We start from the raw sequence: 17,659 nt of genomic DNA, 5'->3' as shown, positions 1-17,659 counted from the left end.
TGACCCCCTCTCCACGTAAGGCTGTGAGGTAGGGGTTATCACCTCCTTGGTCCACGGCTTGGAGAGGAGAAGCCATTAGCCCAGGAGTAGCTAACAGCTAACATATTAAACACACACAGGGAGCTCCCTGGAGGTCTAGTGGTTAAGGCTGCAGCGGCAGCGCAGGTTTGATCCCTGGTCGGAGAACTAAGATCCTCGCATGCATGCCGCGCGGCCAATAAATACACAAACAAACAAATAAATAAATATGCGTGCACAGGGCTCCAGGACCCACGCTGAGCCCTGTACTTGCAACGGGAACTTGTGGATGGCTCCTAGCAGCCCTCTGTGGAAGCGCTGTTCCCGTCCCTGTGTGATGAGAAAATGGGACCCAGAAAAGTTAAGGTGCTTGCTCAGGCCATGCAGCTAGAAGATTCGATTCAAACTCCACCTTGTTCGTTCTTGGGCCCTGCTTAATAAATACTAACTGGCCAACTGGTGATGGGGAAGACAGCGCTTCCCAGTGCAAGGAGTGGGGGGCGTCCGGGGTTCTAGAAACCCAGTTTCTGTCGCTAATAGGCTATTTGGCCTTGAGTGGCTCAAGGTCTCGGTCCCTTCACTGGGATGCTCAGGGCAGGAAGGGAACCCATCTGCTGAACACTGGCCATGTTCTCTGCTCCGTGAGACACTGGAAGATGCATGGTGGCGTGCCACTCTCAGAATCCTTCTAGACTGTGTGTGTGGGGGTTACAGCTCCATTTTACCAGGACTGGCAACTGAGGCTCAGAGAGGGCGAGCCCCTTGGCTAAGTCACACAGGGCTCGAAACCCAGGATGACGTGGCATCCGAATCTGAGTGAACTCTTAGCTTTCAAGTGGGATGGGAACGTGAGCGTCTGGGGACCCATGGCTGGAGTGCCTTTTACGGGGCCCCGCCTTGGGCTGGCTGGTTTTTATTCATTATCATCCTTAATCCCCACAGCCTCTGTAATGAGATGGGGAGGGTTTCTCAGGGAGAAAACCGAGACTGTGGGGAGAGCCACGGGGCTGAGGAGAGGGGGAGGCAGGGAGTTGCACCTGGTGGGTCTGCCTTCAGAGCTCCGAGGGCTGGAGCAGCTACCCCAGACCCTTCCAGCCAGGTTTTCCGCAGCTGTGACCCAGCCACTCAGGTGTCCCCGACCCTCTCTAGGCACACCAGCCTCTGCCCTTTGCCCCCTGGCCTTGGCAGCCAGCTCAGGTTCCATCTGGGGTGTGGCCCTGGCCACAAGGTATGGTTGGCAGGAGGGGGCTGAGATGGGGAGTGGCACGGGTCGGGAAGGCTCCTCTGTCAGCCAGGAGTGGGGGCCTGGGCGCCAGCAGCCATGAGATACCCTCCCTGGGAATGTGGTCCGGCCGCCCTGCCCTCGAGAGCTCCTGGGAGCTGCTGGCAGGGAGGACAGACACCCAGCAAACCGGTTGTTCCACCCACCCTCCCATCCTTAAAAGCTTGGCACCTGGGAGCCGGGCAGCCTGTGGTGGCCACACCCTCGCTCTGCTTGAGAAGCTCTAGCCATCTGGGAGCTTAAAGCAGTTCTGCTACCAACCAACAAGTAACCGGCTAGCCATTCAACTAGCTAAGTAGCTAACTAGCTGGCTAAGTAGCTAACTGGTTTCATAGTTAACTAGCTAAGCCCCTAAGCAGCTAACTCTCTGCTGGATTAGCTGGCTTAGTCCAGCTAACTTAGCTCGTTAGCTCTCTGGGTTGGTTTAGCTAGGTGATCAGCTAGCCCTCTAGCTGTCTAACTGCCTCTGTCCATCCTAAGTGCGTCTTGTCTACCCGAGGCTCTGTCCGAGCTGGAACAGTTCTTAAACCGTTACAGGGTCCGGCACTCAGGCCCAACAGCTGTGTGGACAAATTCAGGGTGTCCATGAACTTGGATGCAAAAAAAAAAAAAAAAAAAAATCACATCTTTATTTTCACTCACCTTGAGAACCTGTTTAGCATTTCCTCCAATAGGAAGGAACCACCAAGACGGTCGTGGCAGCAGGTGCTGCGAGTCTGTTGTGAACAGAAACTGCAGACATGCTCTTGTTGTGTTTCAGCTGCCGCACGTACTGGGAGCACCCTTCCAGAAATATTCTGTGTATTCAAGCAAATCCATAAAAATATTCTTCTTGTACCCCTTTCAGTGCAAACAGTTCTTACCTTGTCTCCTTTCCGTGATAATGTTTTGGAGATAGTTCTCTACCTGTATACAGTACACCAGAAGCATCATAGGAATCCACTGTATGACCGAGCATCCAGATTGTCTCCAGTCTGTCGCTGTTTTAAAAATGATGCTACAGATGAACTTGCACGTGGTCCTTTCACGCATGTGCGAGTCCAAGCAGTGACCGGGCTACAGAGCCTACATTCTCTCTGTGTGTGTGAATCCTCAGCACCTTTGTGCAGTTTGGAAAGCTTCTTTTCAACCATCAGCCTGAAACTGTAACAAATGTTCAAATCTACATTGTCATGGTGTGAATGGCAGCCCCTTTGCCAGATGTCCTTGTGCAGTGCACAACCTGCCCAGCTGTACACGGCAGCCCCATGCCGCCCTCTGGGCCACAGGCAGGCAGCTAGCTGAGGCCCTCTCCTTCTTGCCCACTGCAGACCTACTCCGGCCTTTTCTGTGTGGTCATCAACCCGTACAAGCAGCTTCCCATCTATACGGAGGCGATTGTGGAGATGTACCGGGGCAAAAAGCGCCACGAAGTGCCGCCCCACGTGTACGCAGTGACTGAAGGGGCCTACCGAAGCATGCTCCAGGGTGAGTGTGGGCTTGGGCTGCTGGAGGTGCCTCTTCAGTGGGGACTGGGCTGGGGGTCAGGATCAGATGACAGGTCAAGGATTTCAGACACTGTGAGGCTTCTTTGTGGGGCAGGAGGTAACACCAGTGGAGGGCTGAGTGGGCGAGGCTCTGGGTCCTACCAGACAGGCCCCTTTTTATCTGTCTCTCTGTTCACCCCTTCCCTCAACAAGTCTCATTTGGGACCTCACTGTTGCCAGCTCTTGCAAAAATTGCTCTTGAAACAGTGATTCTTAAGACTGTTCATTCATTCAGCATGTATATTGTTGCCATGATCGACATTGTCATGGGTGAATGGCTGCCCTTTAGACGACGGGCAGCATGGGGTCGCTGAGTGCAGCTGGGCAGGCTGAGCACTGCGCAAGGATGTTCGTCAGAGGGGCTGCCATTCACCCCATGACAATGTCGATCAGTTCTGGCAAAATTCCATAATTCCCATGTAGTATTCATACTACACTCATTAGATATTTATTATGTATGCCTACATGCATATATATATATATATATATAATAAAATACCTGCAAATACCTGCATTATGCACTCAAACATTTATATATAATGTTTTTATAGTCACATTATAAATTTGTGTTTAGTCAGAGGTAACATTTTATTTGGTTATGTAATCTAATTTGTTACATATTTTTTATACTAGTTAATATAACAGGAATAAATGTTCAAGAAAATAAGAGTGAGTGCCTACTCTGGGTCAAACACTTTTCAGGGATGAACACATTTAACATCACAGCCACCCTATGAAGGAGGTGTGCTCGTTATCCCTGGTTGCCAGATGGGGAAACTGAGGCATAGAGCAGCACAGTCACTGCCCACCGTCCCACTGGTGGGTCAGTGGCTGGGGTAGGATTCGAACCCAAGGCCCCCAGCTGCAGCTTGCGTGTCGGTCACACTGTATCATGTCCTCGTCCTGGGCTGGGCACTGTTCAGTTTTGACATGTGACCCTCCTGGATTCTAATACCCAACCCTGACTCAGCCTCTTGCTTGCTGTGTAGCCCTGGGAAAGTGGCTGTCCCTCTCTGAGCCTCAGTTTCTTTTTTTTTTCTTTTTTTTGGCCACACCGTGAGGCTTGCAGGATCTTAGCTCCCCGACCAGGGATTGAACGTGGGCCCCAGCAGTGAAAGTGCTGAGTCCTAACCACTGGACCACCAAGCAATTCCCCCTAAGCTTCAGTTTCCTCGACCTGTAAAATGGAGACAATAAACTCCAACTGAACAGAATGTAATTCATTCAAGAAACTTCAATTTGAGCCCCTACCATGTTCCTCCTTGTGCTGAGCATGTGAAATTCAAAGACACGAGAGCAAGATTCTGGATCCCAGGTTCAGCCCTGGATACAAAACAGGCCACAAAACTGTATTATATACTAGCTGGTATATTAAAAAAACATTGAAGATTCTCTCTGAGTTCTGACTATGGCCCTGTGAGGTAGGGGCTGTTTTGAGCCCCGTGTTTCATCTCCAAGATTCTTTTCTTTTTTCTGGCCACGTGGTGCAGCTCGTGGGATCTTAGTTCCCCGACCAGGGACCAAACCCGGGCCCCTGCAGTGAAAGCACCAAGTCCTAACCACTCTGCCCCATTTTTCAGATGGGGAAAGTAAGGCACCGAAGACCTCAGAGACTGACGCAAGGTCACACAGCAAGGCGGGGAGGTGGCTGGGCCTTGAACCCATGTCCATAGGCTCCCAAACCAGGCTGCTAACTCTGAGGCCCTATTGAATGCAGCCCTCTCTCTGGCTTAAAACCACCCAGAGACCTCCTGCCGTCCTTAAAAACCATCCAGACCCTTTAATCGTGGTCTCCAAACCCATCTGCATCATCTCCAGCTCTGCCCCCTCCCCCAGCCTCACCGGCCTCCTTGCTGTCTCTCAAACATCTCCAACTTGGTCCCACCACAGGGCCTTTGCACTGGTTGTGCCCTCTGCCTGGAATGCTTTTTCCCTGCTTCCTCGACCTTTAGGGCTGAGCTGAAACAGCACCTCTTCTGAGACGCCTTCTGGCCCTCGACCCCTCCCCTCAGTCACTTCTTATGACTTTAGACCAGGGCTTCTCAACCCTGGCTCTGTTGACGTTGGGGCTGGATGATTCTTTGGAGTGGGGGGTCGTCCTGTGCATCATAGGATATTAAGCAGCATCCCTGGGCTTTACCACTAAAACTTGTAGGACAGCCCTCCCAGGTTGTGACAACCAAAAATGTCTCCAGACATTGCCAGCTGTCAAATCTTCATTTTTAGTTTATGGGGGGGGGGGGTTGTTGTTGTTTTGTTTGTTTGTTTTGCTGTGCTGCATGGCCTGCGGGGATCTCAGTTCCCAGACCAGGGATTGAACCCAGGCCACGGCAGTGAAAGCCCAGAGTCCTAATCACTAGGCCACCAGGAAACTCCCCTAGTTTATGTGCTTTTATCCCCCACTCAAGCGGATGCTCCATGAGGGCAGGGACCTTGCAAATTCCCACTGCCCTCAGTGTCTGACACTTAGTAGGTGGTCAGTGTGCATTTGTTGAAGGGTTGTGTCAAGCCCAGGGCGAGCGCAGGAGGAGATGGTGGTGACTGAGCTGTGCTCTCTGCCCTCAAGTTGGGCAGATGACCCACCAATGGGCCACCAGTCACCATAACTACGATTCTGTGGCCTGTTTTCTATTAGAGGCTGAGCCTGGGGTCCAGGATCTCACTCTCATGTCTTTGAATTTCACACACTCAGCACAAGGCAGCACACGGTAGGGACTCAAATTGAAGGTTGTTGAATGAATCACATTCTGTTCAGTTGGAGCTTGTTGTCTCCATTTTACAGGTGAGGACACAGGCTCAGAGAGGGGTAGCTGCTTTCCCAGGGTCACACAGCAAATGAGAGGTTGAGTTAGGGTTAGGTATTAGAATCCAGGAGGGTCACATGTCAAAATCCAAGCTTTTCCTTAGCCCTTGGGAAGGATTTTGAAAAGAGGGTGGCCAGTGTCTCGCTGGAGAAATCCTCCCAGGTGACACGTCCCTCTCTGTCCCCTACAGATCGTGAGGATCAATCCATTCTCTGCACGTGAGTAATCCTGAAGGACTTCCTGGAGGAAGCGGGGTCCCGGCTGGGAGTGGCTCTGCTTGGAATGGGCGGGGCTTACCTCGGAACATTGCTGACCCTTTTTGTTTCCCTTTGTGCCCCCCCTTAGCGGGGAGTCTGGGGCTGGGAAGACAGAAAACACCAAGAAAGTCATCCAGTACCTCGCCCACGTGGCATCATCGCCAAAGGGCAGGAAGGAGCCGGGTGTCCCGGTAAGTGACCTGCCTTGGGATGTACTCTGGACCCTGCCACCAGCAAGGCCCCCTCCATCTCAGGTTCTGCTTCCCCCCATAGCTAACTCCCTGCCTCCCTCATGGAGGGACACAGTTGTGGGCCTTCTCCTGGCTGCCCATGCCCCCTGCGTCCCTACTGTGTGCCTGATATAGTGCTGGGAGCAGAGGCAGGGTAGACACAAAAATGTGAAGGCCAGTCCTTGGCCTCATTGGCCCTTGGAACAGCACCTGGCACACAGTAGGTGCTTACATTCCAGAGCATCCACTGTGTGTCAGGCCTGTTTAGGTTCTGGCAATGCCCAGGTTTGCTCTGTAAGTGAGCATTTATATAGTGCTAGTCCCTTTGCTTCTATTACTGTAACACGCCAGTGAGGTGGGTGTGGTCTTCCTGCGTTAAAGACGGGAAGAGTCACAGCTGGGGTGAATTGGTTGTCCGAGGCCGCACACCCAGGAAGGACCAGCCTGGATTCAAACCCCAGGTGCTGTGGGTAACCCTCCCCCAGCCCGATGCCACCCCACTCCACATGGCCAGTTTCCCCAGCCCCTCGTCTCTCCGCCTCACCCCACCCACCACCTGAGACCACCAGTTCACCTGTGTGTCTGTCCATGTTCCATGTGCTGTGTCCTGGTCCGTGTCCCGGTCCGTGTCTCGTGTCCTGTGACTTCCCCAGGCCTCCACCAGCACCGTGTCTTATGTGAGTAGTGGGGAATCACCTCGAGTCCTGTCACCCCTCTTACCACCTGGGTCACCCCAAACCACAGTCTTCCTGGCAGACAGGGCCCCCTCAGGCACTGATGGTCACCCCTGCCAGGAAGCCACATTGCCACTTATGACAGTCCTGCTGTGTGCACGCCCAGCCCCACACTGTCATTTCATACAACCCTACTGTGTGCACACAGGCCCCCCCCCCACCCCACTGTTGCTTATGGCAGCCCTACTGCATGCACACACCTAGGGCCCATGCTGGCATTTAGTGTGGTCCTACCGCACGTGTGCAGACCCCAACCACACAGCCGTTTCTGTTAGCCCTACTGTGTGCAGACTGGCCACAGATCCCAATGTGAAACAACCCAGAGGCCCAAACTACCATTTATTGTTGATCTGCTAACAGAGCCCACAGACACCACGAGTTCACACAACCCACAGACCCACACTGACAGCTATGGTAGGCGTAATGTGTACTCCCAGCTCAGGCTAGTGTCTGAGGGCTCACAGGGCATTTGAAGAAATAGTTAGTGTCCTTGAGAGCCTGGCTAGGAAAGAGGGGAAGGGGATTGCTGTTGACTGAGCACCTACTATGTTCCTGGCTCTGACAGCGAGGTGGCTGTAGGGAAGTTCAGAATAAGATTCCTACCCGTGGGGGTGGGGGGAGGGATAAACTGGGAGTAGAGGATGAAAAGATGCACATTACCATGTATAAAATAGATAAACACCAAGGATTTACTGTATAGAACAGGGAACTATATTTAATATCTTGTAATGGACTATAATGGATAAGAATCGGAAAAAGAAGAACATAGGTATATACATATATATGTATAACCATATCATTCTGCTGTATACCTGAAACTAACACAATATTATAAATCAACTATACTTCAATTTTAAAAAAAGGTTCCTATCTTAAAAAAATAAATAAATAAAAAATCGCTACCCATGGATCAGCCCGACTGGGGTAGGAAACTACCAAGCTGCCAAACAGTTTGAAGCACTTTACATAGATGGTATAGGTTTTTCTTTAATTCTACAAGTGATACGTGAGTACGTATTCGCTGTAACAACAACAACGATCAGATAAAGTGAAATTCCTCTTTCCTTCTCTCAGTCCTCCTTCCTTGGAGTGTCTTATGCTGTTGACAGTTTGATGTGTATCCTTGCAGGCCTTTCTCTAAATGTTTACTGACGTGTCTATCCTTATAGAAATAGGAGTCCTGTTTTGTGGTGTGCTTTTCCCTCAATTCATTTTTTATTAATGGGATCACACTGTAGGTATTTTCCTGCAACTTGCTTTTTGTTTTGTTTTGTTTCCACTAACAATGTATCCTGGAGATGTTTCCTCGTTCCCTTCACAGTAGACTGAAGGGCAAGACCCAGATGCGGGAAAGAGGGCACACACCCGGACACACAAAGGCCCCACACACACAGACACTCAGCCAGCTGTGACACAGATCCACCCCCCTTACAGCTGGGCCAACCCCCCTCCCCCCACTGACGGGTCATCCCCCGTGCCCCTGCAGGGTGAGCTGGAGCGGCAGCTTCTTCAGGCTAACCCCATCCTGGAGGCCTTTGGCAACGCCAAGACAGTAAAGAATGACAACTCCTCCCGATTTGTGAGTGCTGGGGAAGGGCGGTGCCTGGGCCTGAGTCAGTGAAACAGGAGCTGGGAGTTTAGGAGGATGGTGGAGGGGAGGCAGGATGTATGGGTCTGTTGAAGGAGGAGGGGCCTGGGGGCCGTGGCTCCTAGGTCTGAGGGATGAAGGAGCTGGGGACCTGGGTCCCAAAGAAAGAAGTCAAAGGGGCCTGGACCTTGAATTCCCCTAGGAACTGCCCCCCGAACTGGAACCTCACGATTGGAGTGGGGTTCAGTGGAGGGAGAAAGCAAGAGGCAGCCCTGGCTCTGGGAGGCGTGAGTGTGGGTTGGCGGTGCTCTCTAGGCCCACGGGATCTTTGGCTAAGTCCCTCCACCTGCTTCCCTCGCAGGGCAAATTCATCCGCATCAACTTCGACGTTGCCGGGTACATCGTGGGCGCCAACATCGAGACTTGTATCCTCTCACCGCCTGGAGGGGTGCCTGGTGGGGGGACGAGGGGTGGCAGCCAAGGAGAGTGGCTCTTGGGATCTCACCGCTTACGGAAAACAGGTGTCCACACTCGCCGGGAAACCTGGCTCCCTGCAGCTCAGAAACTGTGCCTCAGTTTCCCCCTCTGCAGAAGGGGAAGGATCCTAGAACCTCAGGAAGGGGCAGTGGCAGCATCTCCACACGAAGGGAGGAGGGCAGGGCCTCCCGGAGCTTTTAGGAGAAGGCCAGCCCAGCCTTGCTATGGGGCGGAGGGTCGGCTATGACTTAACCATAAGGGTCGCGAGCGCCGGCAGCAAAAGGGGAAGGCATGTGGGGCTGAGTAGGGGGGGCAGGCAGCGCCAGCTTCCAGAGGCCTTGCCCCATGGAGTCACACGGGATGTGCTTAATTCCCAGGTGTGCCAACACGTGTGAAATGTTTTCTACCAGGCATGCTCATCAGAGACTCCGTGCCCAGGGTTTTTACTGGGGGCTGATCACATAGGCACCCTCTCCCTGTCACGTACCCAAATTCCGGAGTCCCTGAAGGAAAGCGGGTGTTCAGAAGAAACCATGTTGTTTTGCACAAACAGTTTAGGTGCAGGGAGCCCCTCCTATCAGCCAAGGAAGGCTGGGAACCCTCCCGAAATCCAGATTCCCAGACACCAGCCAGAGGCGGGCCTTCCAAGCCGGCTGACTCAGGCCAGCTGTGTCAAACCTTTCCCACACATGCTCGGTAGGAATTTAAAAGATAAAACCCAGAAGCTCCAGGAGTGCAGAGCATAAGAGAATGAGCGAAGAAATCACACCCACCCGCGTTCGAATCCCAGCTCTGACACTTTGAGGCTCTTGAGCACGTGATTTGACCTCTCCGGGCTTCAGTTTTCCCCTCTGTAGAAGGGGACGGATCGTTGAACCTACTCTGGAAGGGTCTGAAGGGAGGCAGGTTCTTAGCGTGGCCCCTGCCACATCGTAAGCACTCAAGCATGAGCTCTCTGGGAACTCCCTGGCGGCCCAGTGGTTAGGACCCGGCGCTCTCACTGCCGAGGGCCCGGGTTCAGTCCCTGCCTGGTCGGGGAACTAAGATCCCGCAAGCCGTGTGGCACGGAGGAAAAAAAAAAAAAAAAAAGAACGAGCTATCATTATTAGGAATGAATGATTAGATTAGCAGTGTCCTTATAATGTTAATATTGTTAATAATTATTCATTGCAATGTGGTTGATATTCATAACAAATCACATTCCCATCCCCGCGGTATCCAAGCTCACTGCCCTCCCCCCACCCCGCCGGTAATCTGGGGGAGGGTTGAGAAGCAGTGTGTTGGTGAAGGGTTTTTCCTAAGAGGGCTTAGGGAGTAAGGAAACAGGGATCTCTCTGTCAAGGAGCTGGGCCCCATGGACTCTGCTGTCACCTGGTAACTTCTTCCTTGGGCTCAAGGCCTCATGTCCCCAGCTTCTGATCCCCACAGTTCCTGTGGCCCGTCACCTCTCTGCATCATGGTTCCTGCTCACACAACTTCTTAGAGCTCACGGCTCTCCCTGCCCCATCCATCCTGCCATCCCAGGCCTCCACGGACCCTGGAATCTTCTCTGCCTGCTTCCAAACGCTAACTTTCTCCCATCCACACTCCCCATCCAGTTGGGGCTGCCCCCACCAGGCACGGCTCTCCTTCCTGGCTGTCTCTGCCTCGGGGCCAATGACCGGCCTGTGGTCATTGGTGTTCGCGGGGCAGGTGCCACCCCCGGGGTCAAACAGATGGATCCCGGGCTTGGCCTGACCCCTCACACCAGCATCAGCCTGTCCAACATTTCTTGAGGGTTTACTGCGTGCCTAGCAGTGTCCTGAGAACTCTCCATATGTTAACTCGGTTCCTCGTCTCTGTAACCCTGTGAGGCAGATGCTGTTATCATCCCATTTCACAGAAGAGGAAAACGAGGCTCGGGGCTGTCATCACCCAGGGTCTCACAGGTCGTGCATGCTCCCTTCACCCCACCTTGCCCTGTGGGACCTCCTCCCGTGGGTCCTCCCTGTCTCACCCAAGCAGGTTAGCGCCCCAGGGTTTTGGGTCAATGGTTTGCAGTCCATCTTGGGCGAGGCTCCCCAAGGCAGGTCCTGCATTATGACAGTCGTGCAAAATATGTGCTCGGAGGTCCATGAGTGAAGGACACAGACGGCTACACCAATTATCCGATGTTTTATTTTCCTTTAAGGCATCTCACCAATTTTCAGTGTGTAAACGTGCCATGTGGCTTTCCCAGAGGGAGAAGCTGAGAGCCCCAGTAGTCATACGGGGAAACTGAGGCTGAGAGGGTCATGACAGCGGGAGGTATTCTTATCCTTGGTAACGAAAAACCAGGCACAGCTCCAGTGTTTGACACGTAATAACTCATTTACCCCGACAGCACCTCATAGACTCACGGACGGGTGTCGGTATCGGGCCCCTTGCACAGATGAGGAAACTAAGGCTTGAGGCCTTAAGTGACACATGTCCAAAGCCACTGGTCCAGTTAGCGACCAGGTCGCCGGCCGGGGCTATGAGTGACTCCACTGTTCCACGGGATAGCAGGGGGTTCCCCTCCACGTAGCACCTTAACTCACCCCCCACCCAGACCTGCTGGAGAAGTCGAGGGCCATCCGCCAGGCCAAGGACGAATGCAGCTTCCACATCTTCTACCAGCTGCTGGGAGGCGCCGGGGAGCAGCTCAAGGGTTAGTGTCCAATGGCTCCCCACCCCTCCCGGGGGTCTGGGTGGTGGCCGCGTGTGGACCCCCTGGGGCGGAGGACATGGGAGGCACTAACCTTTGTCAAGCACCTGCTTTGTGTCAGGCTCCTGCTGGGTGGTGGATTCTCTCGCCTCCCGGATCCCACCGCCCCTGGTTTCTGCCGCCTCTCGACTCCTGCCACCCCCAGACTCTGCTGCCCTCTGGTTCCCGCTGTCTCCCGGGCCTTGCTCATGCCAGCTACGTGGCCACGTGTCTCCTGCCCACACTCACTTCTCTCCTGAAGCTCCGGGGCTCTGCTTACTCCAGCGGGTGCTGTAACAACTCCAGCTTTGCCATCTCGTGGTTCCCGAAGATCGTGGTTTGCGTGGCTTGTAGGCTCCTGCTGCCTCATGGCTCCTGCCTGAGACTCCTTCTGTCTCCTGCTCTGCGCTCCTCCGGCCCTCTGGCTGTGGAAACGCCCCAAGGCTGTCTCGTCTACAGTGGCCCCGCTGCCCTGTGGCTCCCTGTCATTCTGGCTTCTTCCACCCCGTAGCTTGGGCCGCCTCCTGGCCCCTCCGCACCCAGCCTCCTGCTTACGGTGGCTTCCGAACCCTGTGCCATCGACCCCTCCTGTCCCATGGCTTCTGCTAACTCAGGCACCCGCAGCCCTGTTGCTTCTGCCAGTGGGCGGCTCCTGCCTTCTCTGGGCAACTCTGCGACTTGAGGATCATTATGGAAGGAGGGAAGAGGAAAGGTCTAATATGTGCTAAGTACCCACTTCACGCCTGGCCCTTCCCACCAAACCCTTGAAGAATGGATCCCCACTCGTTTGACAGAGGAGGAGACCGAGGTTCCTAGTGGGGAAGCGATGCTCTTCCTGGGGTGGCTATTGAGGAAGCCGGGACTTGAGTCTGACTCTACGGCTCATTCTTGACCTTGGCCTCCCCCCCGTTATTCCTACAGCCGACCTCCTCCTGGAGCCGTTCTCCCACTACCGCTTCCTGACCAACGGGCCATCATCCTCTCCGGGCCAGGAGCGTGAGCTCCTCCAGGAGACACTGGAGTCCCTGCGGGTCCTGGGATTCACCCACGAGGAAATCACCTGTGAGTGAGACATGAGCCCAGAGCCCCCCATGAAGGATGGGGGTGGACACCTGGCCATTCATTGCTTGGTTTGAAAACTAAAACAGGGAACGGAGGAAGGAGGAAGCTTTAAGTAGGGGATCGGGAAGGACACACTGAGATGGTGATGTTTGCGCCAAGGCCTGGAGAGCCGAAGGTGTGAGCATTGGTGCTATCTGGGAAGAGCGGTCTAGGCAGGGGGAAACAGCATGTGCAAAAGCCCTGAGGCAGGAAAGGCGTGGCATGTTTGAGGAATCGAAACTTCTCGAATGGATTCAATTAGTGGGTGACCCAGGGGAGTGGGGAGATGGAGCCACAGAGGCAGGTGGGGCCTCAAATGCCAGCCTGAGGGACTGGGATTTGTCCTGAGGGCACTGGGGAGCCATGGGAGGGCTGGGAGCCGTGGAGGAGCAGCTCTGGGCCGTGTGGAGGATGGACTGGAGGGCAGGAGGAGGCTGAAGCGAGGGTGCAGGGAAGACCCTGCCCCTGGCCCAGGGTCTTCCTTGGTTGGTCTGGGCTCGGGAGCACTGGGGTGAAATACTCAGCTCGTTATCCGTGTTCTGCTGCTTTGCCCCCCACCTTTCTCACCAAACAGTACCTTTTGACAGTAGTTCCGTTGCAGTACAGTGTTCGTTTGCCAGGGCTGCCATCACAAAGCACCGTAAACCGAGTGCCTTAAACAAGAGAAATTGATCACGTCCCAGGTCTGGAGGCCAGAAGTCCGAGATCGAGGTGTTGGTGGGGTTGGTCGGTCCTGGGAGAATCTGTTGCCTTCCCCTCCCCTAACTTCTGTCACCTGACCTCCGCCTTCACCTTCATGCGGTGCGCCCGCCTCCCTGCCCAAGCATCTGTATGCAAATCTCTCCTTTTATGGGACACCCATCATTTTGGATTAGGGGCCACCGCACTCCCGTGGGATCTCATCTTAACTTAAATAATTACAGCTGCAACGACCCAATACCCAAATCAGGTCACATTCTGAGAGGTCCCAGGCATTAGGATTTTAATGTATTTTTGGAGGGAGTAGGGGGACACGATTCAACCCATTACGCACACATAGAGGGGGAAATCTCAGTCTTTTTTCCGGCTACCTGGCATTTCATTGTCTGGATGAATTGTGATTCCTTTCACCAGTCCCGTGGAGACCCTGATTTCCAGTTCTGAGCGGGGCCGGGGCTGGGTCTCATTCTCCTCTGGTCTCTGGGAATGCGGAAGGCCTCGGGAGCAACTGTGGGCTCCAGGGCCAATGGGGAGGGCTGGAGACCCAGTGCCAGGTTGGCTGTCCACCCAGGCAGCGAACAGGCCAGCGTCCTCAGGCATATTGACACAGGGTCCCAGGCCTCCCTGCTAGATTGCCCAACCACGGGTTGCGTAACTGCCCTGCTCCTCCCTGGGCAACTGACAAACAAATTCAGATGGAGGCCACAGTGGGGGCCTGAGCCCCTCAGGTACCGCCTGCCCTCCTGACACAGGTCACCTCAAGTAACCCTCCTGCCGTGTGGTGGGCGCAGGTAGCAGCTCCAATTTTTCCAGTCCCGAAACAAAAATTTTGCAGCACCGTCGGCGTGTAGTGACATAATCTGAATATGATCAAAGGTCATCGTGTGAAAACCGAGTCGCCCTGGGCCCCTCTGAGCCCAGTTTTCCACTGTTAAGTTTCCTGCATCTCCTGCCAGAAATATTTCAGACATGTAAGAAAAGACACACATTATTCTCCAGCCCCAGGGCTGATGGTCAGCTCTAATGTTTATCAAAATGTTACCGAATTTCTGGGACTTCCCTGGCGGTCCAGTGGTTAAGACTCTGTGCTTCCACTGCAGGGGGCATGAGTTCAATCCCTGGTGGGAGAACTGAGATCCTGCATGCTGCCTGCCCCCCCCCCCCGCAAAAAAAATGTTACTCTATTTCTCTCCTGATTTAAAAGTTCCTGCGCAGTGGTTGATCCAGATGGGCCCCACCTCCCTGACCTTCCTCCCAGTACCCGCCCAGAGGCACCAAGTAACAATGAAAACACCTGGCATATCAGGCCCCGCACCCTGGCCTGGGTCCTGGGCGGCACTGGGGTAGAACGCTCAGCTCATCGCCCCCCGTGCTAGCGTGGGCTTTGTCCCCTACTTTTCCCACCAAACAGCGTGTTTGGCAGTCATTCTGGTTTTGTAGGTATAGGTGAATTTCAGGTTTTTTTGTGGTTGCAGAAGGTTTCACTGTTTAGATGAACCGTGATTCTTGTAACCTGTCTGTCCCTTGCAGACACACCCTTCGGGTGACTGCCTCCTATTGCTGTTGGAATCAAAAAGTGCCAAGAATATCCTTATAAGTAGATCTTTGTGCTCGTGGGCGAACAGAACTGCAGGATCAGTTCTTAAGCCACAAAATACTGAGTCCAAGGAGAGGTGCAGTTTTTGGTTTTATCCAGCTTTCACGGAAATCTAACAGCCTTATTGAGATATCATTCACATACCAAAACATTTACCTATTCAAAGTATATGTCAGGGAATTCCCTGGCGGTCCAGGGGTTAGGACTCTGCACTTTGACTGCCAAGGGCCCAGGTTCGATCCCTGGTTGGGGAACTAAGATCCCGCAGGCCCTGTGGCGTGGCCAAATACAAGCCAGTGGCTTTTAGTACCTTCAGAGCTGTGCAGCCATCCCCACAATCAATTTTAGAACATTTTCAGTGACCCAAGAAGCTAACTTGCGCCCCTTTGCGGTCATCTGCTGGTTTTCCAATGCCAGCCCCTGGCAACCACAGATCTGCTTCCTGTGTCTATGGATTTGCTTATCCGGGACCTTTCATATAGATGGAATCATACAATATATCATCCTCTGTGGCTGGCTTTCTTCCCTCGGCATGATGGTTTGGAGTTTCATCCATGTGGTCGTATGTATCCGTGCTTCCTTCCTTTTTACTGCTGAATAATTTTGCTTTTTACCTTTTTCTTACGGAACCTTTCAAACAGGTATGCGAGTAGAGAGCAGAGGGTCGTGAACCCCCCACCCCTCCCCCAGGAACCTGGCACCAGATCCAGCAGTTAACGGGCTCATGACTTCTTGGCTTTCAGCTCTAACCCCCAGCCCCTTTCCCTTCCCCCAACCCCACTCTGTTTTTTTAAATTGTACTGAATCGACCTCGCCGCCGTCCAGAAGGTGGCGCTAGTTTCCAGTTTCTCCCACCCTGTGTCTGGAGCACCTGTTCCCCCGACGTGGTTGCCAGCAACCACTGTTGTCAGCTTTTTTGCTTTTGCTGGTGTGGCAGGTGGATGGGGTCTCATAACAGTGTGATTTTGTGTCTCACTTCCAAGGAGTTGAGCCAGCCGGTCACCTTTTTTCTAGACTCTCCTTTGGAAGAAAGAGGAGACAGAGATGGGGAGTTCCCTGGTGGTCCAGTGGTTAGGACTCGTAGGTTAGGGATGGCCCTGGGTTCGATCCCTGGTCGGGAAACTAAGCTCCCACAAGCCTCATGGCATGGCCAAAAAGAAAGAAGGACACAGAGGTCCAGGGAGGTGGGGTGTCTGCCCTATAGGACTCACTGCCTTTGATGAGGTGGTGGTGGAACCCGGCTGACTCCAAAGCCAGCCCGTGATCCGTTTCCAGAGAGGCAGGTGGGCGCCTCTGGGTCGCCCACGGGAAGCCCAGGGCAGAGAGCGTTCGGGGCCAGTGGAAGCAGGACCTCCACGCCCCTCCTCACTTCCCGTCCACGTTGGCGCCGTAAATGCCACCAGAGAGGTGGAACAGGCAGCCTAGCACGCAGGGAGGTGAGCTCCTGTCACGTGAGGCCCTCGTAGCCTCGCCAGCCCCACGCCTCCGCCCGTGCAGGTTGGGGCTTGCTTGCTGCCGGCTGGGTTGAAGTCACCAGCCAGAGCTGACTGCCAACCCCTCAGGCGTCAGGTTCACCGGGTGCTTGGAACCCACGCAGGTTCCGAAGCCAACCGTAAAAGGCCATTTTAAAGGCCACCGGGGGAACTCGAGTCTGGGTCAGGTCTGAGCTTGACGGTAAGGATGAATAATCATCCACTTTGTTAGGGGTGATGATGCCTTTGTGAGTCTATCAGGAGATGTGCTCATTTATTTATCTTTTGGGAGGTACCTCGCTGCCCTGCCGCAAAACCTCCCAGCGTTTCTGGGACCCTGGGCTGTTCCCGACACCCCAGCCCCCTGACACCCCCCCCCCCGCCCAGCCCCTCCCACTGCCCAGCAGGGGAAACCTAGGCCCAGGAGGCCGCTGGCTTGCTCCAGGTCACGCCTCAGTAATGTGCCCCCCACTAGTTAACTCTTGGCCATTTGTTCATTCGTATATCGATTCATTCAACACATGATGGAGTCTGCGGGCCAGACCCCTGCAGACGCTGGGAGAAATGAACCGTGACCAAGACAGAACAAGCCCCTGCCCCCTGGAGCGCTGAGACCCAGGGAGCATCAAATCACACAAGTGGATTAAAGTTGATCCCCTGGAAGAGTGATGGCTGGAAGGTGCATGGAGCAGTGACTGTGGGTCAGGGGGGTGGGGGGGTGGGGTCTCGGAAGGGGCGGGGCAGCCCCTGGAGGAGGCGGCGCTTGGCTGAGCCCTGATGGTCAGGCAGGAATTAAGCAGGTGTAGGTGGTTCTGGACAGCCTCTATGGGGAGGGAACGCCCAGGGCAAAAGCCTGGGGGCAAGAGAGAGTGTCAGGTGTTGGCGGGAATTAAAGAGGTTGGCCTGGCTGGTTGGAGTAACTGAGGGGACCCGAGGCTGGAGCAGGTGGGAGGATTGGGGACAGGGTGCCGAAGACCTTGATAAGGGATAAGATTGAATCCCAAAAGTAGTGGGGACTGTGGAAGGAATTCTTCCCCCCAAAGTGGCAAGCTGAAGTTCATTTGTGAACACATTTATGGAGTGCTTACTGTATGCAGAGGATACAGTTAGAAGGTGAATAAGGAACAGATACTTTCCACAAGGAGTTACGATCCTGATGGAGATCGAAAG

General features: G+C 54.0%; 1 protein-coding gene across 5 annotated transcripts in view; it reads left to right on the top strand.

Moving 5' to 3' along the window:
- The window catches only part of MYH14 (myosin heavy chain 14), an 84,935-nt gene that overhangs the window by 2,528 nt on the left and 64,748 nt on the right, over positions 1–17,659 (top strand). For 2 of the 5 annotated variants that reach the window (XM_065899722.1, XM_065899721.1), the window contains exons 2-9: positions 2,611–2,767; positions 5,821–5,848; positions 5,976–6,078; positions 6,771–6,794; positions 8,338–8,430; positions 8,801–8,864; positions 11,486–11,584; positions 12,542–12,682. In XM_065899722.1, the coding sequence (XP_065755794.1) occupies positions 2,611–2,767; positions 5,821–5,848; positions 5,976–6,078; positions 6,771–6,794; positions 8,338–8,430; positions 8,801–8,864; positions 11,486–11,584; positions 12,542–12,682 (709 nt within the window). Of the gene's footprint in view, positions 1–2,610; positions 2,768–5,820; positions 5,849–5,975; positions 6,100–6,770; positions 6,795–8,317; positions 8,431–8,800; positions 8,865–11,485; positions 11,585–12,541; positions 12,683–17,659 lie in introns of all 5 variants that reach the window. The other 3 variants (XM_065899725.1, XM_065899723.1, XM_065899724.1) reach the window with 3 other exon arrangements.

The sequence above is a fragment of the Phocoena phocoena genome, chromosome 20 (genome assembly GCF_963924675.1).
Source record: "Phocoena phocoena chromosome 20, mPhoPho1.1, whole genome shotgun sequence".
NCBI lineage: Eukaryota > Metazoa > Chordata > Mammalia > Artiodactyla > Phocoenidae > Phocoena > Phocoena phocoena.
This window is presented reverse-complemented; position numbering and strand designations above follow the sequence as displayed.